The sequence below is a fragment of the Takifugu flavidus genome, chromosome 16, assembly GCF_003711565.1.
Source record: "Takifugu flavidus isolate HTHZ2018 chromosome 16, ASM371156v2, whole genome shotgun sequence".
In the NCBI taxonomy this organism is placed as follows: domain Eukaryota; kingdom Metazoa; phylum Chordata; class Actinopteri; order Tetraodontiformes; family Tetraodontidae; genus Takifugu; species Takifugu flavidus.
In genome coordinates this window covers 906,523-932,770 of record NC_079535.1, presented here as the reverse complement: position 1 = coordinate 932,770, position 26,248 = coordinate 906,523, and the positions used below count along the sequence as shown (strand labels likewise).

The window sequence follows — 26,248 nt, the reverse complement described above, 5'->3', positions numbered from 1 at the left end:
TGGTACCTTGCAACATTGTCTTAGGCAGCCTCAAGCCAAGTCCATGCCTTCCAGCAATTTTTGTGAACCTCCCTGCCTGCCATTTTAGACTCCTGCCCAGGCATCTGTAAATGTTCAGACTACTGTAGAGGAGATGACAGGCTCCCTCCAGGACTGAGCCCTGAGCTGCACAGAGTGGGCCCATCTCAGAATGGGAATGTGAGCCGAGGGCCGCACAGGAGGAAAGGCAGAGTCAGCAAACATCAGCAGAGCAAATAATTCGCAGGGAAAGTTTGTTATCAAGGTCTCTTTTTATGTGTGCTTACACAGCACAGTGATACATCATTACAATCTAATCCACTGGCCTTTTCAGTAACATTTGTAATATATGTTTGCTATTAGTCTGTGGTACAGTGGCACTGAGGTCAAGACTTTATATGATGTTAATGTTCTATGCATATGCTCGATTCTGTTCTTTTTGTGAAAAATAAAAACATCAAACGAGCAGAAATGTTCTGTAGTTGCCAAATGAATCCATTAGACTACAACTTTGTGTCACTGATGTACAGCAGAACGTCATTTCTTTTTCGAGTGAGGTATTTCTTTTATATGCAGCCATAGATAAAATACCAAACTATGCATGATATGTAAAGAAATTGCACTGTTGTTAAAGATACGCTAGTCAAACCACGGGATGTGTATATTGCAGCTGGTGATGGTTGGCATCATGTTACAAAATCATTTGGTTACTGCAAAACATAGAGGTGAAGATCTCTTACAGCACTCTCTCGAATATGGTAGTATAAAAATGTGCATCTAGTGATGGCGCACCAAAACACCAGACATTCCTCCAGCTCATGAGCAAAGTCTGGTCCTCAGGCCATAAATGGCCTCTAAGGCTTTTTACTGTGGACCACTTAACTTGTTCAAACTATTAGTTTTATAACATTTATTATTAATAAATTACATTACTTTTGATCTTGATCTAGCTCTCAGTTTTTCCAAACACACTTGAACGCAACATTGCTCTCAATTCAACTATTTAATCAATCTTTATTTATACATCATCTGTTACGTTCAAAATTGTTCCTAGGTGCTTTACAGAATCCCAGGGCCTGAGCCCCAACAAGCAACAGTGACAGGAAAAACTCCCCTTTAACAGGAAGAAACCTTGAGCAGGACCAGGCTCATGTAGGGGGACCCTCCTGCTGATGGCCAGCTGGGAGACAGGAATGAGGAGAGGGAGGAGAAGGGGGAGGGTAGGTCGAGTTAATGTACATTAATTATAACAAACTGCTGGAACAAGAGTTGAGTGGGTCAGCGGGGTCAGAGGTCAGCAGGTCAGAGCACAGCTATGAAGGCGACGATACCTGTAGGTCACACAAGTCAGACCTCGAGGACCACGATCCTGCCAGGTTTTCTGTCCTACCAGGCTGAAAATGCATTCAGTGGGATTGAGAACCCGGCAGGATTGTGGCCCTCGAGGACTAACTTTGACATGCCTGCTGTAGATGGATACAGAGGGGGAGAAGAAGAGGGGAGGGGAGAAGCAGAGCACTGCTGTCCAGCTGGCTGGGCGGCACGAACAGGCGTCTAGAAGGACGATCTGCAGGACACACAAACAGTGAGTTTGGAGCTTGAAACAGGAATCCAAAAGCATCAGCGTTATCCAGAATGTTCAGGAGCCAGGCTGTACCACAGGGGGCTGAACAACAAGTTGGCGATGATGGAGCATGACCCAAGCTTTTATGGCAGGTGAGCTGATTGACTGGAGATGAGCATCAGGTGTGCAGATCAGGAGTTGAGTGAAACTGAGGAGCAGCCCTGCAAGTAGATAGACAAGAAACAGACGCAGGTGGGGGGGATGGGGGACACTCCAGGGAGAACTAACAGGAGCATGAAGCAAGATATTAAAATGGTCTATGGTCTACTGTTTTGAAACAAATGCATTCATAAAATAATTTTTGCAATAAGCTTTGCGTAGTCATACTTTGCTGCTTGCTAAAGGTTCAAAACCTTTTATAAAATAGTATTTACATTATTGCTCACAAACGCCCCTCCTACCCTCGCCCTGCCGCCAACTCGCAGGGGCCGTGAGACAAAAGAATAATCAGTGATCAGTTCCTTGTCAATCTGGGAGCCGGGAATTCTAGACCTTGGTGTAATTCCACAAGTTCCACGAGGCAGGTAGTTTGGTCTGGCTGCCTGCACATACTGTATGAACAACCAGTTGGTGTTTAGAACCACTCCTACTGTTGTTCAAAGCATCAGGTTGACTGCCTCAACACAAGGTGTTTTTCAGCCAGGTAATATAAACAGACGTGGAACCAGTAACACCAGTCGAGCTTGTCTATGGGAATATGTCCCTCATCATTTTCCATTATCTGTCATCGCAACCATCAAGGTTGACTCACTTTTACTGTGACAATGAGAACCAATTGTAACAACCGATCGGTCCCCCTTCACCTGCCAGTCAGCCACAGTATCTAAACCACTGCCTTGTAAACTCTTTCTGCCAGATGGTTTTGGGCTTGATGCTAGACATCCCAGCATTATCCTTTGGACTGTTTTCCCTTTGCTGCCCCCCCCCCCCCCAATCAACTTGTGTACTTTTTAAATTGAAATACCGTATTTTCACGACTATAAGGCGCACCTAAAACACTGAGATTTTCTCAAAAATCAATGGTGCACCTTATAATATGGTGCGCCTTGTGTGTGGACTGAGTTCCAAAATCTGCTGTGCGCCTTTGGTGGGTGCACTACGGTAAACGTTCCGCCAATCGATTAGCGGCACACCTACGCGTAAGGATCCTCTAAAATGGCGCCGGTCAAGTGAGACGCGTATGAATGAGGCTTAATTTAAACTGCAGGCCATCGAATATGCGGCTGAAAATGGCAATCGGGCAATCTTAGTGTTTTCGCGTTATGAGGAGGCGGCATCTCTCCATACACGCAAGGACAACTGTTGCGCAGCGGCTGCCCACGGATTACCAGGAGAGGGTGGCCATCTTCCGCACCTACTGCCGCGACAAGATAACCGGGATCAGCACGGTGGCGATACGCACAACGGGGCACGAGAAGTCTTCGTTCACCGTGGTTCTCGGCTGCCAGGGAAACGGACAGAGCGCTGGATGACGGAAGGCGAACACTCCTTCACAAAGACTATGAGGCAGCGGCGGGCAAGTTATGCCACCATATGCGGGTGGATTGTAGACGCATGGGCTATGATACCGTCTTCATGTATTGTAAGAGCTTTCACAAAATCAACGCTGAACCGGAACCGGTTGGTGAGTCCAATTCAGATGATTAAGGAATTTGGGATGTTGGACATTGAAATAGTGCAGCTGTTTAATTCAGATACTGAAGATGAAAACTTTGATGGTTTTGTAGTGGAAGAATGAATATTTTGTTCAATAAATGTGTCGAAACTCACTGTTTTACTTCCATTGTCATTTTTTACTGAATGTTTCAGCATGCGCCTAATAATACGGTGCGCCTTGTGTATGTTTTAAATACAGAAATAGCACCCATAACTGACACTGCGTCTTTTAATACAGTGCGCCTTATGGTCGTGAAAATACAGTAAATTAAATAAACAACATATTACACAATACTTTGGTGACTCTTGTCCCATACTTTCAATAACGTCTGTTAATTTAAACAATTCTAAAAATACGTTCTGCTTCACCCAGGTTTTTCTGTCACCCCCCCCCCCCCCCCCCCCCCCCCCCCCCCCCCACCATAGTCCCACCTGTCTTCATGTCCTCTATAATTGCATCCATATATATGGTTAGAGGTCTTCCTCTAGACCTCCTGCCTGGTAGCTCCATTCTCAACACTCTTCTGCCAACACATTCACTGTCCCTAATCTGTCTTTAATCACGACCACGCCTCTGCTCACTCGCGTGCACAGACTGAGCAGAGATGCAGGCAGAAATACACAGGAAAGGATGGAAAATGCAGTCAGAACAAACTAACATGCTAACATGCACTGCTAACATGTGCTCTCCCTCTGATGGACCATGGATCCTTGATCTCATCTGTCCTTGTTACTCCAAAGAGAACATCAGAATCTTCATCTTTGTCCCCTCTGGCTCTTGATACTGCTGCTGCCTTGTATCCATGCAGTGCTACCTTTACCTTCATTCTTGCTTCTTTTTTATAAATCACACATCACGCTGACACTGACTGCGACTGTTGACCTTGTAATGTCACCACTCCACTCACGTCGCCTGCTTCACACACACACACATTTTATCCTCCTTCCACTTACTTTAAAAAAAAAAAAACATTCATTGTTTAAATTAGCTGATGACACCACCGTAGTGTGTTTAATTACCAGAAATGATTAGTCAGTGTACAGAAATTATATCTTATTTGTAGTAGATTGGTGCCGTGCAAACAACCTGGGCTTCAATATTGGTAGATCGACGGAAGTGCAGTTTCACAGTAAATATGAGGGCATCCCATCATTGACTCTCACCAACACAGAAGTAAAGCCTGTAGGCAGCTACGAGTTTCTGGGGGTGACCATCACATCCACCTTGGGAGGAATGGAAGGACAATACCTGCATAACCTTCAAGAAGGATCACAACAGACCTTTTTAAAGGTGTTGAAAAAGGTGTCTAGGATCCAAGATCTACAAGGCCAGGCTACAGAAAAGGGGCCTACAATATAAAGCACCCCTCCCACCCAAACAACTACTGACTGAACTTTCTAATCCGTCAAAATTACAAGATTTAACAACAGTAGGTAGTCGCACACGCTCTGACTTTTAGAAGCCATTTATTCATGAATCATCTCAACGTGCACTTTAAAGTGAAATATGTGTTTTAGACTGTTGATTCTGCTCTTTCTCAGCAGGTGCCTTAATATGACTCTGTTTTGTTGTTTTTTCTTACTTTGATTGCATTTATGGGTCTGGATTTGATTCATTATGTTACATTTTAACAATGTAAAGTATGACTCCTGTAATATGGGGAGAGGGAAGTGGCCTAGCGCCCTCTATGGATCAGCTTACACTGCCTTTATATCTCTGCCACCTCCCCCCCTCCAGGGCATTTCTCCAACTGTATAGGTTCTCTGCCCCCTCCACATATCACAGTATCATTTGCAAACATAGTTCCTGGAGATCCCTGTCTGACCTTATCTATCTGCCTGTCAATCAGCAGAGCAGCAAGAAGGAATTCAGAGCTGATTCCTGATCAACCTTGAACACTCACCCCCCCAGCAAAGTTTCCCATCCCTGTACCACATTCCTGCCCCAGGACCCCATTGTCTGTGTTCTCAAAATTGACCAAAATGCAATGCAGCTCCCTCTGACCTTCTCAGTTCTCTATCAACGACCTCCGTTCAAATACAGTATCTATAGTGCTTTTCCTTGGTACAAACCCATACTGCTGCTCACAAATGCTCACTTCTGCTGTTAGTCTTGCCTCTATTAGTCTTTCCTGCAACTCCATTGTGTGGCTCACCAGAATATTTCCTTGGAATTGCAACACATCTGCATGTCTTCCCTCTTAAAGATCGACAAACTTCTCCTGCATTCTCCAGGCTTTCTCTCACACTGTTGCATCGTATTGAACAACCTGGTCTAAAACTCTGCAGACATGTTTCCATGATACTTCCACACCCCCACAGGGATTTCATTACAACCAACTGCCTTCACACCCAGACCTTCTTCAATGACCTCCTTTATTGAATCTTTGCTGCTTCCTGGTCCACCACAGTAACATCTCCTGTTTGTTTCCTCTTAAGTTTCAAGCTACTCAACTCTTCAAAGTACTGTTTGCATCCTCCCATCACATGTCAATGCATTTGCATCTCTGGCCTTAATCCCTCTAACCAGCATGTCCTTCCCATCTCTCTCTCAGCCTCACCAATCAGTACAAGTCCTTCTCTCTCTTTTGTGATGTTTAGCCTTCATCATCTCTACACCACCAAGTCCCCCTTTTGAACTTGCCCACAGGACAGACCAGACCCCAATTTTGTTCCTTCCTGCGTCCCTGATCACAATACCTGTAGCTCTCGAGGTATATGGCATAATCTTCAGAGGTGACCCGTCTCGACTGTTTGGTGGCAAATTAAGAAAAAATATATATACGAAAGGACTTTTTCAAGGAAGATTATCAGGAAATGTTTATAATGGGCCAATGAGCAGCCCGTTCAATTTTGGAGGTGGTCCAGATTCTAGAGATATTTTGATCTTCCAAAGACCAAAAGCCAAGGGGCCTTTATCAAAAGCATCCCACTATGTTCTGTAACCTTTTAATTACTGCTGCCTAGTCCACATAATATATACTATACCACTACTTAACTTTTAAGTACAACAACATCCATTGCAGGTAGAAAATTCAGTTCTGTCTCCAGGTGCTTGATTGGTCTGTGCTCAATAATTGCTTTTGAAATAGCTGCATTTGAAAAAAATTAAAGATTTTTTAACTATATTTAACATGCTTCATAAATGGTGGTAGAAGCTATTCACATTACCACGAATGACAGAAATCCCTGTTTTAAACACCAGCAACTTTAACACACGCCACATAAAAACACTACAGTAATCTAGTTTTATTCAAAGTATTTGTTTAGAAAATATCCAGTGGTAAATGTAAATAATTATCAGGTTAAAGTGCAAAAATACATTATATATCAAGAATCTGTACAAGCATTTTGAAATGTAATTAAAATGGAAGAATGTCAGTGTGTCAATGTTAACATGGCTTTGGTCCTCATTACCCTTGTATACATTTGTCTACATTTATACGTACACTCCACACACACACATGGCAGGATCAGATAGGCTATAACCACTACACTTATCCACTAAAGTTCACTGCAAATCTTTGGCGTCTTGCAGAAATACTTCATCCGTGAGCAGTATCCCTTGTCTCCAGTTACACTGGAGCCCAGCTGACGAGGGTGTTTTTACAGTGTGGCCAACTCATGACGTCCTTTTTACCAAAATGCATCACTTGATTTTGGAGGGCTTCAGTTCCTTCACCTGCATGTGTAACGTCTTATGGACAGCAAGAGTCCTGGACTGACAGAAGCCTTTGCCACACTCCTGACACTTGAACGGTTTCTCTTTAGAATGAATGTACCTGCAGAAGAAACACAGGAAAATTGCACTAAAAGATCTGGAATTATAAAAGTTCCTGCAATAGTAACATTTGGTGACCCATGAAAGACTATGCGCACCACTCGTGTGGTTGTTCTGCCTGGACGCGTTTGGAAAATGTGTTTTGAAATCAATATTTAAATTAAGATTGAATACTGGACGGTGATAGCCTAGTTTAAAGCCAAGCGTTTTTTAAAAATATTTAATAGTTTAGACTTATAAACAAACGTGTGTGTTGTGTACGCGACACGAAACACACCACCTCTTCTCGGCCTGGCAAGGGAACGGCAGCATTTAAAGGTGTTGCTTTTGAAAAAGAAATTTGAAAAACGATCCAGCATGAGGTTGTTATGTAAAACGGGCCATCGATTATTTTTTGAGCAGATTTCTGCCTCTTCAGCTATTTATTGAGATCTGGGTGTCGCATGAACTGACTTCCTGGGAGGGAGGGGGGGGGTCGATTGACGTTCTAGTCACCCTGCAAAGAGTGAAGTGGCTAGAAGAATGATGGATGAAAGCTCTATGACAAAACATCTTTTCATCTTTTACGATTTGAAAATGTAATTGTATGATCAGTATTTGCTTATGGTGATGAAATTAGCAATAAAGGGGAGGTGCAGCTCACAATGTTTAGAGCAATGCTCAAGAAATACAGTTAATAATAGTAATTATTATTCATTATTGATTGTTCTAAAACAGAAGCTACCACAGTTAAAATAAATCTTTTGACGACGTGAAATTGCTGAAAGACATGATAGCAACCACGAAATATTAGGGTTTTTTTCAAGTGGGTTTGTTATTCGCACCTGTGATCCCGGAGGTGGTCCTGGCGTCTGAAGGCCTTGTGACAGATATCACACGTATATGGCCTCTCATCTGTGTGCGTTCGCTCGTGGATCAAAAGGTTGTAGGATTTGGTAAAATGGCGACCACAGAACTTGCAGACAAACTCCTTTTTTGTCTTGGAGGGCAGTCGACCTCGACTAGACTTGCGCTCTGGTGAAGAGAGCTTGGTCATATCTAGGAGACATCCCAGGCTGGTGGACATTGGATGGTGACTTGATGCCTGTGAAGCAGCAGCAGTAGCACCTGTTGTGCTTAGATCCTCTGCTTTCAAGTGATCCTCCTGGGTGGCTGCTGCTGCTAAGTTGGCAAAGTCAAAGCGGGGTTTGGTCTTGGACCTCGGCAGCAGTGTGGCAGACTCCGACTGCTTGGACTGCAGGAGGTGTGGGAATATGGGAATGGTGGCCATTGAGGAGAACTGCCCTGGCAGCTTAGAGATGGAGCAGCGGGGGAGAGACAACGGTGGATAACCAAGAGTCCACTGGTGGAAGTGGATGGCATGCAGTGCACTAAAGCTGTAGATGCTGTGGAAGTGATCAGCTGGCAGCTGCAGTCCTGTGGAGCTCTGCAGGAGAGAGTAGTTAGATAGCTGGAGAGGTGGGTGAAGGGGTACAGGGGCTGGGAGAGTCTTGCTGCCCATCGTTTCTCCACAATTTCCAACGAACTTCTGCTGAAGACAAACATAAAATGACCCCAGTGATTGAGTGTTTATCACTTCAAACATCAAGATAGCTCCAAAACCAAAATAACATTTTCCCATCTTCATGTTATGTAGTCAAATATAACTTTGGTAAATGAATGTGAGTGGAATATGAGCAGTGTCAAACCTTTGTGGTCTGGACTCAGAAAGAAATCAGAGAATAAAATAATGATGTAGCACATCCATACAAGTTGGAAAACAAGCACTGTCAGGATATAAACCATGCAGTAAAGTGATGTAAAGTTTGTATTTATGATTCCATTCAGAAAAACTCTGAATAAAATGACCTATCAAATGATCTTTGATTTCAAATTCCCTTAATTTTGAATGCAACCATAGAGATATGCTGAGAAAATATACTGTAATTTTCCTTTTTTTCCGAGGGGTTTTTAATGTTAAACTCTATCAGAAGTACTGTACAACGATGAAAATTGTACAGTAAAGTTCCATATATATTTAATATTTACATTATTCAGAACTGGGTTTCTCCCCAAACTCTAACGACACCTCAATCAGGGGTATGTATGTGACCAGATATGGCAATTTTTTCTTGATTTCTTTTCAGAAACAATTACAAATAATGTCTTTGGACATTAAACCATTGTTTATGAAGCACTCCTCTGCAGAGCTGGGAGCTAAAGTTGTTTTTACTATTACCTCTGATGTAAGTCTAGATTAAACTCTGCAGGTGGTCTTCAAACCTGAACGAGGACACATGGGTGCGTGGAAAATGTGTCAATTCAATCTTGCGCGTGTGTTTTTGCAGGCGCGTTTGTGTGTGTGTGCCTGTTAGTGTATGTGTGTGTGTGCGTGTGTGTGTGTGTGTGTGTGTGTGTGTGTGTGTGTGTGTGTGTGTGTGGTGTGTGTGTGTGTGAGTGAAACATGCCCGAGGGTTTTCATGAACACACTGAGACTAATGAAATACCTGAGCTCTTAAATAAGCTTCGATAACAATAGACAATAATGAATCGTTGTTCTGACGAGGATCACTGCTGGGCCTCTGTCACCCAGCTGGAGATGCTTTGGCAGCATTTCTAGTGCAACTACTGCAGTAGTTAATCTTAATTTGCAGTTACATTACTGTACGTAAGGTGTGAATACTAGTCTAACTCCACAATGCGGTCTTCATTGCTAAACAGGTTGCAAACACAAGTCCGGTTCTGCTAATGCTAAAATGGAATAAGATATACTGTTTAAAAGTTTCACACATTAGAAGGAAAGAAACAACCCAAAACCTGACTGAGCATAATGAGTCTACAAAAGTCTTGAGAGCCATCTTTTTTAACCTATCACCTTCCAAAGGTTCTCCTCTCCTCACCTGTGGCCCTTTGATGTGCACTTTGATGGGCACTGCTGCCAGGATCAGCACCTCTCACAGTCCTGCCACGACCACTTAGACGCCACTTCTCACCTATATGTAAACCCAATCAGACTACACTATCTGCAGGGTCCCAAATTGCTCCTTTATCTTCTATCAGTATTGGAAGGCAGCAGAAAAAATGGGGTGAGGTTGACATCATATTGCTAATTGTCTAAGTGTACTGTCCAAGTCACGTGGCACTTTCATGAAACACTAAATCAAATATGAAGCAAATAGGTCAGAAATAATTTTAAATGAAAGACAGAATTCATTCAAATTAAAATTCTGACTTTGTATACAAATGTTTAATTGGAGTAGGTTATTAAAGTTGCTGCCTGCAGAACATGCAAGTTATTTCAAGTTATTGTGTTAAATATGTTGTACTTATTTAATACAACCAATTCGCTGCAGTGCATCATTTAGCTTAAAAAGTCATTTTTCCCGGAGCTGATGCAGAGGGAGGCTCATGGAAATATCTAACATTAATCCGATTAAGCATTCTTTGGCTTCCATGTACACGGCGAAGAGAACACTAACTTCATAAAAAAAAATATACAAACCTGTTGATAAATCAAGTAACATATTTCTCTCAGTATCAGTGCAAGTGCATTTAAAAATGTAAAGCAAAGCGAAGCCCCACAGTGTGAGTGAAAATTTCCATCATACGAGATTATGATCCTGATCTTTTATTCTGTAAAGCAGCGGGAAAACTCACCAACAATATCTGATTTTTAAAGAAAAACTATCCACTGGAAGTTCGGAGCGTGCGCGTCTGCTGCGGATGAGGAGGTGAGCCGGCTACAGCGGTGCCATGTTGATGCCGACCCCTCCGCCGGTAGGCTGGATAACCTCTGGGATGCTCTGCGTGGGCCTGGCGTGGCCGTGCGCTCACCAAGCCTTTGTGCGCTCCACTGCTCTGCGCGCACAGCTGCCGCCGTCTCTTTATTGCATCGGTTCGATTCATGCTGGGACGGCCCACACGGGACAGGGCAAGACGATGGCTCACACGCGTCTACGCGCTTCCATACATGAAACTGACACCCTGATCCCAACCCTGCCGCCCCCCACGCCAAACCTCATGCATCCGCGGTTAAAGTCACTCAAAAGAGAACTGGCGCTGTGATCACTGACTTTTCCTAGACTGGATCATTTTGGTCCAGTGGCCAGAATAAAAGAGATTTACACCTTGTTGCGTTTGTATTTTATTTTTATTCTGCAAAGCCTTACATGAATTACCCAGTTAGAGTCAAAGTTGCCTGGTATTAATATCGCGGACAGAAGACCAGTATATTAAATATGAGTTGTTTGACAGCACAGAAAATACTATATTTTATAATCCGTTTATAACTACTGAATTAGATTAAATTTCTGGTATCAGGTTGGCGTCCCCTGTGAAGAGCTTTGAGGAAAAACACCATGTTTCAGTCACTAAAGTCTGCCCTCTGCAGGAGAACCTCTGTTATTCGGGTTCCGGATCAAATCAATGACATTAGCCCAAAACCTTGCAGTTGTAGAGCTATATGCTACAGGAAAATTGCTCCAAAAATATAATAACATACAAAATTGCCTTAAAACTTTCTTTTCAACACTAATCTCAATCTGAGAGGTGCTAAGTAAGCAGATTTTAAATGTATTTTTTTTTTAAATGTACATTCATAAATTGAGCAGTATTGTGAGGAAAAAGGGATAACCAACAGGCAGCTACCAGCATGACATGGATTATATACTTCATACAACATTACAGTAACAGCCAGAGGTTCCTCTCTTCTTCATGTGATTTTTTGGATGATTATATGCAGATTGTATCAGTATGACAGTAGGAGATGAGTATTATCAGGGTGATTCGGAATGAATGTAGAAGAGAAACAGGAAGGAGACGCACAGACGTGCACGGGGAAGTGAGTGGACACAGCAGGAATAAACACCATTCAGTTGCGCCTCCAGATGTAGACAGCTCCAGAGGTCTCACGAGACACTACAACCATGATGACATGGCACTATCAGCATCTACCTGAACCCTCTGAACGTTCCCTGAATGGCTGCAACAAGGAAAGAAGGATGGAGCCGTATAGATTTGGGGGGCTGAAGTCTTGCAACAGACTAAATAACCTTTGAGATAAGGAAATGGCCCCACAAAGCAAGGAGCCAATTTAAGGAATTCAGTTCGGAGTTTGTGGGTGGGTTGCATCCAGCAACCCAGATCCGGTCCTTGGATCCTGATCTGACAGGGCCTTACTATAGAAACCTTTGGTGCAGAACAATAGACCATGCAGACCATGTGGTAGCCCCAACTTGGCAGGATCCGGGGAGTATCAGTGTGATGGAGCTGACCTTTGAGAGAAAGCCACTCTGGACTAGCCTCTGAGATGTAGAGATCAAAACGTATAGCAGGAACACAGCTGAACCATTTTGGAAAATAATGTAATAATACATTTTTTAAAGTCCTCTACTCATGTTTTTACAAATACAAGCAATAAGTACATCTGTGTTATAATAAGCATTATCAGATCTTTCTTATGGGCTCGTGTTATGTTAAGATAAAGGAAACTGACCCATGACGTATAACAGGAAAGACAGCTTATTCATCTACGTCAATTCAAGTTGTAAACTTAATAAATTCTTTGAGTTGCTGTCTTCTTAGCTTTCAACATGACAATTTAACACAAAGAGTATTGATACGCAAGTATTGAATCAGTAATCACACAAACTTGATATGTAATTATGGGGGCTGCACTTTTTAGACTCCATCTGAATTTAATGTAAATAACTAAATAATAACAATAAAGCTTACACGATCCATTAACTTTGGATACCAAAAGGAAACTGCGTTGGTGTCCAGTGTGAACCTGATGTAAGGCCATCGTTCAACAGGCTAAAGTGTAGCCTTGACTTCCCTCCCTGAGCGCTTCGCTCGCAATCACATGACTAGATTGCGAGCAGTCAAATCACACCCTTTGCGGTTAGAAAATCTTGTCTAATATCGCAAAATAATCGCAAATGTAATTAATTGTTCAGCTCTAACCAGGACCCAATACGGACAAGGCATGGAATGTGTAGGGCCTTCTGGACTTGGCAGATGTGTTGGATGCGGGAGTCCATGTGAGAATATCACAAAGGTATGCAAACACAATGTTTTTCAGCATCTCCTGGAGGACATCATTAAAACAGCATCAATGGGCAGTCATGGTGACCACTCAGAGAGATGAAAGCTGTTTTCCACCTGCCCAAATTTCTGAGTCGTTCCAGATGGTAAGAAACGCACAAGTCACGCTTCTGTTTAAGATGGCTACAGTATATGCATGGCACGGCTCTCTCTGGGAGCCATGGAAGTCTCCTGGGCTGCCTTGAGAGGGATGACATGGAAATTCAGACAAATCAAGGAAGACGGAGCCTTCCTTTGTTATTGGGAATGGACCCACAAGTCTGGTAGCCAACGTATGGCTGGAGACAGTAAGTCCTGGGTTGACAACCAGACACTCAGCCTCTCTTTAACTGTCCACTGCTGTCCTAACCACTGCGACAGAGCAGGGCAGACCACATCAAGCCACCTCCCAAATCCTCCAGCAGCGTCGAACCAAGGCTCATGCAGACAGAATCATCATTTTGCACTCTGAGGCCTGGAGGAGTTACATCTGAAACCAAGAAAACACAGTAGAACGGAGATGTACTCTACCTGAAGCCAAACTCCAGCAAACTTAGCGTCCTTCCCCAGGTGGAAACCCTCAAGGAAGTGAGGCAGCGATGGCAGGACCCCTGACCACTTGCTTGAGGGTGGCAGGTTGAAGTGAGCTCAGTGGTTGCCCCCTATTCCTGACAAATGGCTTTCTAAGCCAGGGAATTAAACTGGGGACCGCGATCTGAGGCCACCCTCCTTGGGAACCCAAACTCTGCTGCCAAGTAAGGATGATCAGGTGACCATCTGAAGGAGGTCATTCTGGAACAAAGTCCAATGCAATTTCAGAATATGAATTTTTCTTTTACTTTACTAAAAATGCTCACCTTTCTATTTTTCAAAATAGACTAATAATAGAGCCTAATGTTTTGTTAACATTTACCGTTTATACAGTACAATGGCAACTTTGGTGTTGCTACTATCCTACAGCAGTGTTTTAATATGTCCTGTCTAATGGACACAGCCCCATATTTCCATTTTACTGTGCAATTGTTACAGTGTAAAATAATTGTTTTCTTTTGTGTCGTGAAACAGTTCTGCGCCAGTCGAGTCTTGGGGATCATCTCATTTAAACTTTATTTGCCATATCAGCTGCTTTAAGCTTTGAATCAGCAGGTCACGGTTGAGGTCACTGTTAAGATCACAGTTAAGGTCACAGTTGAGGTCACAGTTGAGCTCACGGTTGAGGTCACGGTTAAGGTCACGGTTAAGGTCACGGTTATCGCTCCCTCCCTCCTACCAACCATTTTGTTTACGCTCCTCAATGACGCCATGCAATGCTCTTTACTTTATGGCAATACTTTTAGGACTGGCCCTTGGTTGGGAGCCAGTGGGCAATAAATTAAAGTGATTATATGATCATCTGAATGCAGAGTGGTGGTCTGCAGAAAGTAACAACCTGTTGAGTAATGCTGGAAATATTTGTAGTTGGGCCTGCTTTTCATTTGGACAAATTTAGGGCTACATACAGGTGCAGTTACACACAGAGGGTGAGCTTTTATGTCAGCATGCCTTTTCTAACTGTTGCTGCTGGGGGATTTTTATTGCTTTGGCTTTTTAGATTGGTGGATATAATGAGCAGGTCTGCCTCCAGCGTGCATCTAACTCATCACGGAGCATTCGCCCTGATGATAGCACACATATGTTTGCGAAGGAACACAGAAAAACCACTAATGTTAAGTAATTTAGTGCTGCATGGACATTACAAAAGTAAATGCCACACCTACTAAGCAGTACCATTCTAGTCCTCCATTTGCTTTCAATCAGATTCGGCGGTACAAAGCACACATTTTGCATGGTTGATGCATCATAAAATTCAGATACGGGAGTCCTGCACTTGTGCTTTTGCATGGATTCTTGAGATGCCTCCTATATTTGCAGTGCACGTGTCAAGTCTAGCAGGGTTTTGGGGTTTTCAATTAATTGGAGAGGCTGGAACAAAAAGGCTCGAACTAGTAGGATATTGTACAGTAAGATATGTATATCAATCAATCAATCAATCAATCAATCAATCAATCAATCAATCAATCAATCAATCAATCAATCAATCTTTATTTATATAGCGTCTTTTACGATCAAAATATATGGATTATGTTGCTGGCCATATGCTGCAGGTGTGAATGAGCCCGTAGCAATGAGCCACAATCACAATCTGGCCCATCCTGGAAACAAAATCCAGAGGATAAAAGATTTTGTTTAAATTTAAAATCAATCATTTAAGAGGGGTACTCCTGATTCCCCTGTTGGACACACACACACACACACACACACACACACACACACACACACACACACACACACACACACTCAAGTACTTTTTGTTTTACTTTGAGACTGAACTAAACGGCTCTGGTTAAAAGACACTGTGCTGCTGCCCTGGAGATGTAGTGCCAATAGCACAATTAGCAACACAAATCGTGCAGCGGCTAAAGTGGCTAAAGCTTCCTGAACCATCTGGTCTCATCAGAGGCAGATGCCTATGAGCCTTTTTAGCTCCAACGTGGACTGCTCCAGTGTCTGGTAGAAGACTCCCCAAGGAGACAGCTGCTTTGTTGCTTTGTTGCTTTGCTGCTTTGTTGCTTTGCTGTTTTCTAAATTATTCAGCCTCAGTTACTGAAACCTAGTACTCGATTGAGTTTTTCTGAGTTCCAGATTGTTTTCCATCAACCTCATGTTCAGTTATTTCCTCCCATTTGGTTCCTTTGCCACTTTGCCGAACAGTTTATTTTTCTTACGGTCATGCACCTTTGGAGTCTTAATTTTCAATGCACTATGTGCCTGAGGTGTGTAGGTGTCCAAGTCCCTTCAGAGATCCAGAGGCTTTTCTTCAAATTGGTGTTGACGATGCTTTTACACTTCTGAAATAAACTGTAACCACAACACTACTGCAAAGCAAATCTGAGTCGTTTGAGATGAAAGAATTTCAAAGGTTGCCTTGTAGCAGGAAGCTGCCCCTCTGGGATTATGGAACAAAGCCAGCAATAGGCCCAGCACGTGTTTTTGCCATCTAATCTCATGGTTAGTGGTGGCGGTAGATTTTCTGAGCACAATCTCATCCCCAAAAGCACCTTTTCACAGACGTAAAAGATATTAGCTTGAACATTGACATGAGATGACGCTCTCATCCCACTGCTGATCCAGTACAAAACAGGTAACTAAAGGTCCTCACTTATACTCACTGATCATACTCACTTAAAGTTGCATTATTGCCACCTACTGGACTGGAGTGTAAAAGAGATAACAGGGTGGGAAAAACACAAAAAACAGGTGATGTCTGAGTAGCCGTCCTGGAGTAGTGGCCTTTCTGTAAATCTCCACAGCGCGTAGATGGCCAGACTGTCCCTGGTGCTCACTAAATGTGGACCAAAAAGAACTAGTGGTGAACTATTGACAGTGGTGATGAGCCGAGCTTTGTGGATGTGCAGGAGGCTCAAAGGTTCAGCCCAATCCAAAAGTAGAGCTACTGTAGCTCAAATTGCTAAAAAAGTTAATGCTAGTTCTGATTGGAAGGTGTCAAAATATTATCATCTTCATCCAGTCAAATATTTGTGGGATGTGCAGGACAAACACTTCCAAGCTAGAGCACACCTTCAGGGATCTAGTGGGTTCCTCAGCTTGATGGCTTGGTGCTGTGGCAGGTGGTCATAAGCTAAGGCTTCATATGTGCTAAGTCCTATGTGTTGTCTTAGCACTATGTCACCTGATTGTGAGCATACAACATTTTAATGATGAAATATAAATGCAAGGTTGTTCTATTACCCAGAATCTGCCCTCGTCTCTATCTCTCTACCCCATCTCTACACTCAGACCTGCTTTTTTTCGCCCTTTACAGTAGCAGGATAGAGTTTCCTGAGTTTGCCAGTTTTCTGCTACTATCACATTTCATTTCACAAAGGATTTTCCAGGTTACCAAGTTATCATTTGATTTAATTACCTCCATTATTGTAATCATTGAACTACTTGGTTGTAGAGGTGTCACTCCTCCTACAATAACTGGAATCCCTGACAGCAGCTTTTCCCACTGCTTTTCTAACCTGGGGCAGATGGCAACAGGCTCAGATGACAGAGGAAGAGGATTCAGTCTTTGTCAGTCTCCTTCGGTGGCATCATATATAGATGTAAACCACCCATTTCTTTCTATGGACGTCATGTTGACAGAAGCAAAGGCATTTCTGAGTGACCAGTAGGCCAAGCTTAAACCCGAGCTCAACCAGTCAAGGACAGTGGCGCTATCTTAACTCTTTTACATTAGCACATATCCACGTTACACTTCAGCACTATAAAGTCATTTTCTTTCCCAAGATTGCAGTGTCTGTGCTGTATTCCATATTTCACCCCACATGGAGCCTGTTGAGCAGACCAGAAGGAGGTGAAACCAGAATCCCTTTCGCAAAAGAACTCTTCTTTTTAACACAAGGCACTGTTGATCGGAGCCCTGCTGAGCTAGCAAGCTGCAGAGGCATTTTTAATTATTGCAGGTGGTCTTGCTTGGAGAACATAGCTGTGATGCTCAGGGATCAGAAAATAAAACTCCAAAGCCTGTAACACAGCTGTGTTGGGACTGCTCTGCCAAGGTTCAAGGTCTGAGGTAACAGCGGCCCCTTTTTGTCACATGTCATTGTGACCAAAAATTGTGAAACCATCCCGTCTGTAATGTGAGGCTTGCTTGTTCAGCATGACAAGGATTGTTCTGAACGCAAGCCTAAGCAAAGGCCAACATAGAACACCAGCTCACCCAACACTTAAAATCACTTTCTCTGTTGTTGGCATGTACAGGTGCTTTATTGCAATGGAGACTTTTGGCTTAAAGGACGAAGCGCGGTTGCATTTTACTGAAGATGAGGACAGGGGAAAGGGCTACAACATAACAACCACACCAGATGTTGTTTTTCATCATCTCTGATTTACTTCATCCATTTCAGTCTGACATGAAACATTTCATTCTCTTTTTTGGGGAAATTCTTCATAAGAATTATTATTTTCAGTACATAAACCACATAGAAAACCTTATATATCAGAAGAGACCTGGCCAGGCTATTCTGGTGATCCATGCTGTTGTTTCCCAGTAAGTGCAGCAAACTGCAGGAGTTCAACTTGATGGCACACTGTTCATGATGAGGTGTGCACTGCTTAGATCTCACATCTGGCCCGGGCCTAAACAAGGAGCTTGCTCATTATGGACAGGACGTTTTTCATTTTGGATACTGAACAGGCTTAAAATCGTATTCAAAGATGTCATTAAATGTAGAAATGTGGGAATGTAATGTAGCTGAACTAAAAACCTCATTCTTAAATCTCAAGTGATTATTGGATTAATTCACAGCAACATGGCTTATTTGGCCCTGGCCATTTTCATGTTGTCATGGGGATTGCCAGAAAAGCTTTCTACATGATGAACAACTTCCTCTTCCTGTTGTTGTGCAGCTGGAACTGGATTTGCAACTCCTCTAAGCTTAAACATCATGGCTTTGTTGCTCAGAGGGATCCAGTTAGGTGCAGGGGTGTGCTCCAGCATGGGATTAGACAGCGAGAAGACAACAAAGAACCTTCAGGCATTGCTTGGAGTTTCTGTATTTAGTACTTGGAGGAAGAATCCTTTAGTCAAGCTAACTTACCAACTTACCAACCACATATAGCTTTGGTTCAGGTGGCTTTTGAACTCAGTGCAACTGTGTTGCTGAACAAACTCTTCATGCACAATTGGATCATCTGGAACTCTCATTTTCATGCCCAACTACAACCCCATTTTCATTTCATATTCCAAGCCATACAAACTGTTATTGATTATAATTTTAACTTTTGCAAAGACATGCATGTTTGTGTAATGAGGGATGGTGTGATTAACAGCCCATGTTCAGGTGTGCATAATTGCTAAGACAGCTCGCACTAGGCCACTCCCTCTCATCCCAACACAAGTCTCTTGGATGAAAGGAGAAAGGTTTTTCATCCATTCAGTTGACTTTGTTGGGGTCCAGGCTTCCCGGTTGTTTTTTCCTGCAGGGGGCGTGGTGGAGTCATGCTCCGGCCACCGGTTGGCGCACCTGCGATCAGCGATCAGCCGCCTATTTAAGGACTGAGACTCCGGCCTAGCAGGGTCAGAGGATTTTTGTGTGATTTTGGTGTTTCTGATGACTTTGTTGGTTTCGGAAGATTTTGGTGATTTTGTGGCTCCACGCTGGAGCTCTTTGTGTGCACCCGAAGTAAGAACTGTTGCTTCCCGGTAGTCCAGGAGGACTGCCATTTTTGTGTTTGTTAAATAAAACCTATTTTGGACCTTTCATCACTGCATCTTGCCTGTGTTCGGGTCCTGTACAACCACGTATCTTAACAGACTTGAAGGTATGACTGTTCAACTGCTTATTAACGCAACTATTAGGTATTTAATAGCTACTTGGACCGATCACAAGGCCGCACCTCAAAGCATTTAGACATGTAGACATGGTCAAAACAACTTACTGAAGATCAAACTGCATCAGGGTGGGGAAGAAAGGGGATTTAAGTGACTTGGTGGTGCCAGATGGGTACTGTTCTGAGCATCTCAGAAACCGTTTAGCACCAACTTGATGTGAGAGGTCAGAAGAGGTTGGGCAGTCTGGTTTAGGAAGGGTAGAAGAGAGATCCCAGGTGGTGGGAGCTTGGGGTGCTAGTGGCTGAGTCTCGGGGCGCTGGTAGCGGTGGTTAACAAGATGAGTCGAGAGCATGAAAGCATGGATCGATCCTACCTTGTGTGAATGGTTAAGGTTGCTACTGCTGCTGTTATGATGTGAATATTTTCTTAGCCCAGTTTTGACCTTTTACCCTGACTATATACCAGCTGTGTTTATGTTCTGTTTGCACTCTTTCAAGATGGCTGAGCTGACATGTTTCCGACTCCTCCACAGCGAGAAAACTCCAAAAATATAAGCACCACCTTTTTTAATTTTATAAATAAATCCTGGATTTATGCCAGATCGATTTTAACCATACATTGTGATCTCCACTTTCAAAATATAGTTTTATAAAAAAGAAAAACAATCCAATTACACAATAAAAAATTGAGTTGTTCACAATAGTCACCAAAATCCCAATAAAAATGTTTTTTTACACTTAAAAATCAATCGGTTGTGAATTTGCTTTGAGCTGCCCGTCGGAACTTTGTTATACTGTATTTTGACGGACAACAAAGGATGAAGCGGACACGCAGAGAACCTGTTCTGAAACACCGCGGCCTCCCTGAGGATGGTTGCTGACCATTATGACCACTGTGGACCATTGTCTGATGCTACTTCTAGCAGAATAATCAACCATGTCACAAAGCTCAGATCATCTCAAACTGGTCTGCTTCTTGTACACCAGTGGCCTCCACGGTCACCAGATGTCAGTCCAGCAGATCACCGTTGGGATGTGGTGAAACAGGAGGTTCTCATCCAAGATGTGCTGCCCAAAAGAGCTGCAGCAGCTTCCTGATGCTCTTACGTGAGTGACTCCTGAACAGATCATTTATTCAAGGAATGTGATACTAAAATTTCTTTCACATTATATAACCTTGTGATGACTGTCTTCAAGTAATCAAGGGAAAACAGCCCCCTTTACTGGGTCTACAGCAGCCTCCATTAACTGCTTAATGAAGGAACCCTCTCATTACAAATGCCATCAAAGTGAAATGGGCGAGACCTTTGGCAGCATGAGGGCTGTGTTACGCCTAATTCACTGAACTGTGGGACTGCAGGTTCCAGCTTCCACATCTGCAGGAAAGACAGACTTATTGGCCTGATTTTTTGCAGCGATGATGTCAGTAAGAATACATGACAGTAGGCCACAGTGCCAAGTCCTCCTTCACATGTTTTCTCCCGCTCTTTCCTCCCCTTTTAAAGTCATCTATTGTAGCTTTGGACTGGAAGAATTGCAACAACGTTTTTGTTCATAAGGTTGATCAAAGGTGCTCCAATGCTATCTATCAACCACTCTAAGGAACTGTTTTCCCTTTCGATGGAACTAAAACCCAACCATTAACCCATGTAAAAAGAACGTTCTACCCTCTGCAGAAGCTGAGCTCTGGCTACATCAAACCACTTCTGGTCTCCACATCAACACCAACCAAAGCCAACACATGAGCCAATAATTTTTTTAAAAGACAAAAGAAACAGCCCCGTGAGGACCCCATGAAGCACTCCAGGTGTACAGAGACAGGTCTAATATGATTAGAATCAACCTACTACTGGAATCACTCTTCAGATCAACTAAAAAATCAGTTTACGCCAACTCCTTGATGATGAAATCATGTTTCACTGGAAATGTAACTTCCTGTCCCAGCTATGTTCCTTTAAGAACAATGTTTCAGTAAAACCAAAGCATGAGCAACTGTCACAGCCACATTAGATTAACAGACAATTAGCAACATCTGCATAGCTAAGGTTGTGTTGTGACCTTTGCATGTTGTTGTCTCTATTCTCTCCCTCTAGGGGGAGTGGTGGAGTTCGCTGGTGACCGTTACACCTGCAGCTGGTTTCCAATCAACAGGTCTTCATAAGCCGCTGCCTTTTGGTCGCCAGTGTTGGCTTGTTTTGTCTGTCAAATTATGGTTTGGCAGACTGGTAAAGGGTCATAGTCATTTCCTGTGTTCTCAAATCCCCCTCTAGGTCACCACATACCCCTCGTGCAGAGAAGGAAACTGCACGTCATGCACCTCACCTCGTCACCTCGCTGTACACGATTATCTTTCTTTGTTTTATCAAAGTCTATGCAGCATCTGTTACAATCTAGACCCTTTCCAGAATCCCAGGGCCTGACCCCTAACAAGCAAAAGTGTCAGGAAAACTCCCCTTTAAAAGGACGAAACCTTGAGCAGGACCAGGCTCATGTGGGGGGAACCCTCCTGCTGATGCGGGGGCTGCGTAGAGAGAGAGGAGAAGGGGGAGGACGGGTAGAAGAGAGAATAGGCAGAGATCATGGAAATACTTTAATTATAACAAACTGTTAGTAGAAGAGTTGAGTGGGGTCAGAGGTCAGCCCACCACTATAAAGTTGGTGGTGCCTGTAGATGGATATAGAGAGAGGAGTAGCGGGAGAGAAGCAGAAAAACTACAGGAAAGTCTAGTTTGAACTCTCTTGGCTGTCGTTTGTCTGCTTTCAGTTCCAGTCTGAAGTGCGTGCATAGCGGATGGAGCCTAGCAACCCAAGCTAAGGGATGTTGTTCACCTCTATCATCCTGTGCTTGGTTCACAAATACAACATTGCCACAAAACAATGTTATCAGTGTGTATTTGTCAGACAATCATTTGGTTTTGCCTCCCTCTAACCCCCCTCAAAACCAAAGATGCTCTATCAACCAGGATCAATCCGGAGACGTGACAAAATATTAACGACATCCATCAAATCTGCCGCATTAAGAGCACACATTCAAAAAAGTCTGAGAATAGATCAAGTGTGATTGTTTGTGGAATGATGGAGCTTCACACAGGTGAATGGTTAACGTCACACCAAACAGGATGATGTGGCTCAGGGTGCCGGGCCAGTCTGCTCCTCGCCACCACCACATTGTTATTCCATGGTGTGTTATTACAAATGAGTCCAAAGCAGAAGATGATAGACTCTCATAATGTTGCACAGATGCAAATGAGTCATAAAACAAACAGCTGCCGCTCCATAAACTGTGAGCACAGGCGGCAACGGCAGCGGCAGCGGGAGCCCCAGCTGAGACCTGCACTCAGGTTGGACCATGAGCTCACACATAGTTCTGACACAAAGTCACGTTGCTGTGATGTTGCAGCCATAAACACAAACACGGGGTCGTAGCGTCTAATAAGGCCTGATGTTCAGCAGATGTCAGAGAAGACAGCATGTACATGATCACCTACGGCCCTTTTTGGGTGGATTAAATGATCTACTCATGGCTGTAGATGGCTTATACATGTGATCTACCACACATACCTTCATTCTTAGCATGTCATTCAGCTAGCGGTCCCACATCTGGATACAGTGCATGAGCTAGCTTCTCTTTTTCCTGTTGGCTAGTCAGAGCTGGCCTGGGGAACTGGAATAGCTCCAAAACCTTTAATGGTCTGCTTTACCAGGCAGTCTATCTGTATTGTGATCTGATGCAGTATGAAGCATTTACCCCCCTTACTGACATTGCACCACATCATTTGCAAACAGATGCTTCCATAAAGATCTTAATTGCCATTTCTTGAGTTAGCTTTAATGTGAAGGTTACACCTGCTTGCTGTTTGCTGCCTTGCTTTTCCATTCCACTAAAGCAGAGCAAAGAGCCAAATTCATACCAAAAATAAACCTTGGAAACAGTTATTATTTTTATATGTATATGTATATGTATATATGTATATCTGTGATGTGTCTTAGGCCACAACTGTAGTCCACACCTATAGTCCACACCCGTGGTCCACACCTATAGGCCACACCTGTAGTCCGTACCCATAGGCCACACCTATTGCTTGCATAAATAGTGTATTTTTGTATGTGTTTCTGTGCTCTGTGTCTCTCCTCTCCTCTCCTCTCTCTCCTCTCCTCTCTCCTCTCCTCTCCTCTCCTCTCCTCTCCATTCTATCATCTACCTGTCCTCCCCCCTCTCCTCTCTCTCTACCCAGCCAGCCATCAGCAGGAGGGTCCCCCTACACGAGCCTGGTCCTGCTCAAGGTTTCTTCCTGTTAAAGGGGAGTTTTTCCTTGCCACTGTTGCTTGTCTGGGGTTAGGCCCTGGGATTCTGGAAAGCGCCTTGAAACAATTTTTGATTGTAAAAGATGCTATATAAATAAAGATTAATTTGATTTTACACCTGTAGACTACATCTATAGGCCACACCTGTAATCTACACCCGTAGGCCACACCTATAGGCCACACCTGTAGTCCACACCTGTAGTATGCACCTGTAGGCCACACCTGTAGTCCACACCTGTAGTATGCACCTGTAGGCCACACCTGTAGTCCACACCTGTAGTATGCACCTGTAGGCCACACCTGTAGTCCGCACCCGTAGGCCACACCTGTAGGCCACACCTTCTGTACAGAATGGCAGGTCGATACAGTATATACAGTATAATCTTTTACTAAAACTGTCATTTCCTGTTTGTGTGTTCTGGTAATTGGTTACACTTCTGCACACATCTCTGTTTTATCCCTGTTGCTCAAACAACAGTCACGTTTGATCCCCAAGGTGACCTACTCCTGCACAAGTCAGCCGTCAACCACGGCCAAAGAAATGGAGAAAGAAGAGCTTGTAAATGCGAGCGCATCCTCACCACACCAGCGCCTCATCGCACTAACGCTGGGTTTTTATGGGCATTCTAATGTTTGCTAGATGTTCCTAATTGATAGGCTGACAGGGACCAGGGCAGGAAGTGTAATATAAGCACTAATAATGTGCATTATAGTGGAAAATACAAGGTTATGATGTGGTTTAGGGGCTTGAGTGGATCGCCTTCCACCTGCTTTCTGCAAAGTAAACAATGTTGTAACCATTTTATGGGGTGACTCAGTTAACCTGAAAGTCTTTGTTGAAAACTGGAATCCATAAGTTTGGCAATGACCATGCGGACAGATCTGAAGCTGATCATCTTTCAGAAAGAAGGACTGTGAGGATACACAGACAGCTGCCATGACAGACTCAAACCACTTTTAAAATCAGAGATTTAATGTCTACTTTAAACTTTTTATTCATTATGGGGTGGTTCAGGGTGTCAAACACATAGACTCAAGACGGAGGGCTTCCTCATCCCTGCTGCTGCTTCACGCTCAGATGGTGGTTGGTGCCACACAAGAAACACATGTGCATGCTGTGTAGTGAAGGCTGACAAAAGTGTGTGTGTGATGTTCCTGGAATTTCAGCAAAAGGGTTCAAACTCTTTAGCTTAAAGGGACGATGAACAATTTTAAATAAATGTTGTTTATCACTCTGGCACATACATATAAATAAGAAATGCATATAGTTAAAAAAACGTAAAACGAAAAGTGTACAATAAAAGAATGATGAACTATCCAATACTATGTAAATGCAATATATTAGTCATGACTTGGTTGTCAGTACTTTATTTGATCTATAGCACCCTCCAGTGATAAAAGCAAGTATTGCAACACTCATGAAAGCGACGCTATAAGGCCTTTGATGTCCTGGATATTCCATAAGATTTGGAATTGTTGCGCTCCTCAGCCTATACATGACCCTAACCCTAACTGACTAACATAACCAACCTAACCCTAACTAATCCTAACGAGTATGTGTGAGGTCCATCCTCAGTGGGCTGCAATGATGTTATTTTACTTGCTGGTACGATGTCAACAGAGGAGCAGATCCGCCTTTAAAATGCTTCAATTCTCTCACTTTTTCCCTGAAGTCTTCAAGTTAATCTCTCTCTACCCAAGAGAGAGAGAGGGGAGGGGGGCAAAGAGGGGGAAGAGATAGGGAGAGAGAGAGAAACACACACACACAAAGAGGGGGGAGAGTGAGAGAGAGACAGAGGGAGAGACATAGAGGGGAGAGAGGGAGAGAGAGGATTAATGTTTCCTGATCGGGTTAGTGTAACTCAGAAACTTGTGTTTGACTGCTTTTCCAAACGGCACCATCGTAGTTTTGCTTAGCAGCAGTTTTGGTGGTAACACTTCATAAAGTGCCACATTGAGGGTTAGTAAAAGCTGTGGAGATTTTGTGTTGTGACTCTGTGTGTCTGTACACTTTCTTTCCTTTGGCTGAGTAAAACTTTGAAATAATGAATGAATAAATGAGCTAAGCTGTGACGCTGCTCTGGATCTGAGCTAAAGTTGGAACAGTGCCGGACCATTAATGATCAGCTTGATGTAATTTGTCCATGCTTTTGTTCGGGGATCATTAGTCTTCTCACATAGACATGGGTCACAGCAGCTAACATTGTGACGCTGGATTTCCTGTGCAGGAACCAAGAACCAAAGTGACCCCGGTGATAAAGGTCCATCACAATTCATGTCACTGCTCTGAGTTTGGAAAAGCTAACCTACTTTCATTCCCGTTAGGCCTGTTAATCCGTGTTGATAAGAGATATTCCTAACATGTACCTGGGAATGCAAATCTTGGTCAGCTGCTTGAAACTTGAGATGTTGTACATGTCTAG

The 26,248-nt window shown here is 43.4% G+C and overlaps 1 protein-coding gene and 2 long non-coding RNA genes across 4 annotated transcripts; 1 reads left to right on the top strand and 2 right to left on the bottom strand.

The window, feature by feature from the left end:
- Positions 1 to 528: 528 nt before the first annotated feature.
- Positions 529 to 2,558, bottom strand: LOC130540358 (uncharacterized). The gene is made up of 2 exons (XR_008954424.1): positions 1,676 to 2,558; positions 529 to 1,585 (listed from the first exon to the last, which is right to left on the bottom strand). It is a non-coding gene; the product is annotated as an uncharacterized LOC130540358 (long non-coding RNA).
- Positions 2,559 to 6,527: 3,969 nt separating this feature from the next.
- osr1 (odd-skipped related transcription factor 1) lies at positions 6,528 to 11,119 on the bottom strand. Of its 2 annotated transcripts, none has more exons than XM_057059371.1 (3): positions 10,716 to 11,119; positions 7,904 to 8,610; positions 6,528 to 7,080 (listed from the first exon to the last, which is right to left on the bottom strand). In XM_057059371.1, exons 2-3 carry the CDS (start codon positions 8,578 to 8,580, stop codon positions 6,948 to 6,950), a joined length of 810 nt encoding a protein of 269 aa, XP_056915351.1. In that variant the 5' UTR covers positions 8,581 to 8,610; positions 10,716 to 11,119; the 3' UTR covers positions 6,528 to 6,947. The 2 variants fall into 2 exon arrangements, with proteins under 2 accessions (XP_056915351.1, XP_056915350.1); XM_057059370.1 differs by having other exon boundaries at positions 7,904 to 8,607; positions 10,716 to 11,115.
- A 9,942-nt stretch (positions 11,120 to 21,061) lies between these two features.
- On the top strand, positions 21,062 to 25,162 carry LOC130513111 (uncharacterized). Its single transcript, XR_008946620.1, has 2 exons — positions 21,062 to 21,671; positions 21,791 to 25,162. It is a non-coding gene; the product is annotated as an uncharacterized LOC130513111 (long non-coding RNA).
- Positions 25,163 to 26,248: the final 1,086 nt, after the last annotated feature.

Coding starts and splice junctions, on each gene's coding strand:
- osr1 (XM_057059371.1), bottom strand. CDS start 8,580: ATGGGCAGCAAGACTCTCCCAGCCCCTGTACCCCTTCACCCACCTCTC. Junction 7,081..7,903: donor GACCACCTCCGGGATCACAG/GTGCGAATAACA, acceptor TTTCTTCTGCAG/GTACATTCATTCTAAAGAGA.